Genomic DNA, 5,000 nt, shown 5'->3' on the forward strand with positions numbered 1-5,000 from the left:
GTTTTAGGTCATTAGAACACTGTCCTGCTAGCTTTAAGATAGAGCAATGGACTGCTGGGTTTGGGATTCTTATTGCCCTGGCCTGCTAGCTTTAAAACTAGTTCCGAGAAGTGACTAGCTGGTTTTAGGATTGGTCTGCTGTGGGTTTGAATCCTTCCCGGTCCGTGAAATATACTGGGAAAACACAAATGTTCCATAATGAAGAAAGACGAAATTAATGACCCGAAACGTCGATTTGGAGCATAAACAACTGCAGCTAGAAGTGAAGATGGTCAGAAGATATTCAATTGGTAACAGTTATAGTGGTGGAGCGCATAGAATAACGGCAGAAACAGTAATAGTAATAGTAAAGATAGTTGTAGTACTAGTAGTGAAAGGTAGTAGCACTAGTAGCAGTCGTAGAAGGAATAGTCAAGTAGTAGATTAGTTATAGCGGTTACATATGAACGAGAAAAAAGACAGAAAGACCGAAGACAGAACGAAAGAAGGGAAAGAAGGTAACAATATTCGTGGTATTAGTTATTAGTGTACTGTTGCAGGCATCTGATTGTGATTGTTTATTTCGTGCAGTCATGTCATATTGTCACAATAAAGTTCATTTTTATTTGGTTACCATAATCAAAGCCAGTGTGGGGTCATACAGCTACGCACAGGCTGCTGCAGGCTCGATCTCCGTCACCAAAGCATGAAATATAAACGTCTATGATTTGCATTTGGCGAATTTATGTACATCAGTCGCCGTCATTGCAGGACTCAAGCAACTTGACTCTCGTGATTCTTGGACTGTTTGTGCCTCGTAGTCTTTCTGGTGACATTAACATACAATGTGAGTGAAACTCTCAGTCCGTGATGTGTGTGAGTGTGTATGTGTGTGTGTGTGTGTGTGTGTATGTGTGTGTGTGTGTGTGTGTGTGTGTGTGTGTGTGTGTGTGTGTGTGTGTGTGTGTGTGTGTATGTGTGTGTGTGTGTGTGTGTGTGTGTATGCGCGCGCGCGTGTGTTCGAATATCTGCTGTGTTTGAGGCACAAAGTTAATAACTGCGCTGTTAAAATTCTTAAGATTCCTTGTTAGATTTAGTCGTTCTACTGATAGTAACGTCACACTACTAATGGTGAGGTCACACTACTGATAGTAACATCACACTACTAATGGTGAGGTCACACTACTGATAGTAACATCACACTACTAATGGTAAGGTCACACTACTGATAGTAACGTCACACTACTAATGGTGAGGTCACACTACTGATAGTAACGTCACACTACTAATGGTGAGGTCACACTACTGATAGTAACATCACACTACTAATGGTGAGGTCACACTACTGATAGTAACATCACACTACTAATGGTAAGGTCACACTACTGATAGTAACGTCACACTACTAATGGTGAGGTCACACTACTGATAGTAACATCACACTACTAATGGTGAGGTCACACTACTGATAGTAACATCACACTACTAATGGTAAGGTCACACTACTGATAGTAACGTCACACTACTAATGGTGAGGTCACACTACTGATAGTAACATCACACTACTAATGGTAAGGTCACACTACTGATAGTAACGTCACACTACTAATGGTAAGGTCACACTACTGATAGTAACGTCACACTACTAATGGTAAGGTCACACTACTGATAGCAACATCACACTACTAATGGTAAGGTCACACTACTGATAGTAACGTCACACTACTAATGGTAAGTTCACACTACTGATAGTAACGTCACACTACTAATGGTAAGGTCACACTATTGATAGTAACGTCACACTACTAATGGTAAGGTCACACTATTGATAGTAACGTCACACTACTAATGGTAAGGTCACATTACTGATAGTAGCATCACACTACTAATGGTGAGGTCACATTACTGATAGTAACGTCACACTACTAATGGTGAGGTCACACTACTGATAGTAACGTCACACTACTAATGGTAAGGTCACACTACTGATAGTAACGTCACACTACTAATGGTGAGGTCACACTACTGATAGTAACGTCACATTACTAATGGTAAGGTCACACTACTGATAGTAACGTCACACTACTAATGGTGAGGTCGCACTACTGATAGTAACGTCACACTACTAATGGTGAGGTCACACTACTGATAGTAACGTCACACTACTAATGGTGGGGTTACACTACTGATAATAACGTCACACTACTAGTGGTGAGGTCACACTACTGATAGTAACGTCAAACTACTAATGATGAGGTCACACTACTGATAGTAACGTCACACTACTAATGGTGAGGTCACACTACTGATAGTAACGTCACATTACTAATGGTGAGGTCACACTACTGATAGTAACGTCACACTACTAATGGTGAGGTCGCACTACTGATAGTAACGTCACACTACTAATGGTGAGGTCACACTACTGATAGTAACGTCACACTGCTAATGGTGAGGTCACACTACTGATAATAACGTCACACTACTAGTGGTGAGGTCACACTACTGATAGTAACGTCACACTACTAATGGTGAGGTCACACTACTGATAGTAACGTCACACTACTAGTGGTGAGGTCACACTACTGATAGTAATGTCACACTACTAATGGTGAAGTTACACTACTGATAGTAACGTCACACTACTAATGGTGAGGTCACACTACTGATAGTAACGTCACACTACTAATGGTGAGGTCACACTACTGATAGTAACGTCACACTACTAATGGTAAGGTCACATTACTGATAGTAACCTCACACTACTAATGGTGAGGTCACACTACTGATAGTAACGTCATTCTACTAATGGTGAGGTAACATTACTGATAGTAACGTCACACTACTAATGGTGAGATCACACTACTGATAGTAACGTCACACTACTAATGTTAAGGTCACACTACTGACAGTAACGTCACACTACTAATGGTGAGGTCACACTACTGATAGTAACGTCACACTACTAATGGTGAGGTCACACTACTGATAGTAACGTCATACTACTAATGGTGAGGTCACACAACTGACAGTAACGTCACATTACTAATGGTGAGGTCACACTACTGATAGTAACGTCACACTACTAATGGTGAGGTCGCACTACTGATAGTAACGTCACACTACTAACGGTGAGGTCACACTACTGATAGTAACGTCACACTACTAATGGTGAGGTTACACTACTGATAATAACGTCACACTACTAGTGGTGAGGTCACACTACTGATAGTAACGTCACACTACTAATGGTGAGGTCACACTACTGATAGTAACGTCACACTACTAGTGGTGAGGTCACACTACTGATAGCAACGTCACACTACTAATGGTGAGGTCACACTACTGATAGTAACGTCACACTACTAATGGTGAGGTCAGACTACTGATAGTAACGTCACACTACTAATGATGAGGTCACACTACTGATAGTAACGTCACACTACTAATGGTGAGGTCACACTGCTGATAGTAACGTCACACTACTAGTTATGAGGTCACACTACTGATAGTAACGTCACACTACTAGTGGTGAGGTCACACTACTGATAGTAACGTCACACTACTAGTGGTGAGGTCACACTACTGATAGTAACGTCACACTACTAATGATGAGGTCACACTACTGATAGTAACGTCACACTACTGATAGTAACGTCACACTACTGATAGTAACGTCACACTACTGATAGTAACGTCACACTACTGATAGTAACGTCACACTACTAGTGGTGAGGTCACACTACTGATAGTAACGTCACACTACTAGTGGTGAGGTCACACTACTGATAGTAACGTCACACTACTAATGGTGAGGTCACACTACTGATAGTAACGTCACACTACTAGTGGTGAGGTCACACTACTGATAGTAACGTCACACTACTAGTGGTGAGGTCACACTACTGATAGTAACGTCACACTACTAATGGTGAGGTCACACTACTGATAGTAACGTCACACTACTAATGGTGAGGTCACACTACTGATAGTAACGTCACACTACTAGTGGTGAGGTCACACTACTGATAGTAACGTCACACTACTAATGGTGAGGTCACACTACTGATAGTAACGTCACACTACTAGTGGTGAGGTCGCACTACTGATAGTAATGTCACACTACTAATGGTGAGGTCACACTACTGATAGTAACGTCACACTACTAGTGGTGAGGTCACACTACTGATAGTAACTTCACACTACTAGTGGTGAGGTCACACTACTGATAGTAACGTCACACTACTGATAGTAACGTCACTCTACTGATAGTAACGTCACACTACTAATGGTGAGGTCACACTACTGATAGTAACGTCACACTACTGATAGTAACGTCACACTACTAATGGTGAGGTCACACTACTGATAGTAACGTCACACTACTGATAGTAACGTCACACTACTAGTGGTGAGGTCACACTGTTAATGGTGACCATGATGACCGTGCATGCATTTTAAAAAAGTTAAAGATTTGGTTCTTTTGAGTCATATTTGGATGCCAAAAGTTTATGTTCATAATGTCCTTTTTTTTTAGTAAATTTTTCATCCACAGAAATTCTGGGTTTTCCTGCGAGTTACTCTCAGCCTGACACTGGGATTGATCATCATGGGTCAGTATCCATTTCTCTCTCCTTCTCTCCTCGCTATATTCAACACGTATTTCTTCCTCTCTCAGACGAGGCCCTCTGTTTCTGTATCCATTCTCTCTCTCTCATATATATATAGTATATATATATATATATATATATATATATATATATATATATATATCTATATATATATATATATATATATATATATATATATATATATATATGTATAGATATATATATATAAGTAACGGAAAAAATATATTTCATTGTGTTTGTTTATTATTAAATTATTGTAAACCTATCTAAAATATATTTAGTTGAATTAGACTAAATTAAATTGCGCTTGTTATAAAGTTAGGCAAGTTTTCTAAGGTTCATTTGGTACAAAATTGTTAATCTTTACATTAACATAAATGAAAAAATATA

At 39.7% G+C, this 5,000-nt stretch overlaps 1 protein-coding gene across 1 annotated transcript in view; it reads left to right on the plus strand.

Annotated features, from left to right (window-relative positions):
• The window catches only part of LOC128693896 (dual oxidase maturation factor 1), a 63,558-nt gene that overhangs the window by 24,702 nt on the left and 33,856 nt on the right, over window positions 1-5,000 (plus strand). Inside the window, exon 3 of the mRNA XM_070090750.1 lies at window positions 4,535-4,592. Coding sequence (XP_069946851.1) covers window positions 4,535-4,592 — 58 coding nt within the window. The remainder of the gene's footprint in view (window positions 1-4,534; window positions 4,593-5,000) is intronic.

The sequence above is a fragment of the Cherax quadricarinatus genome, chromosome 33, assembly GCF_038502225.1.
Source record: "Cherax quadricarinatus isolate ZL_2023a chromosome 33, ASM3850222v1, whole genome shotgun sequence".
NCBI lineage: Eukaryota > Metazoa > Arthropoda > Malacostraca > Decapoda > Parastacidae > Cherax > Cherax quadricarinatus.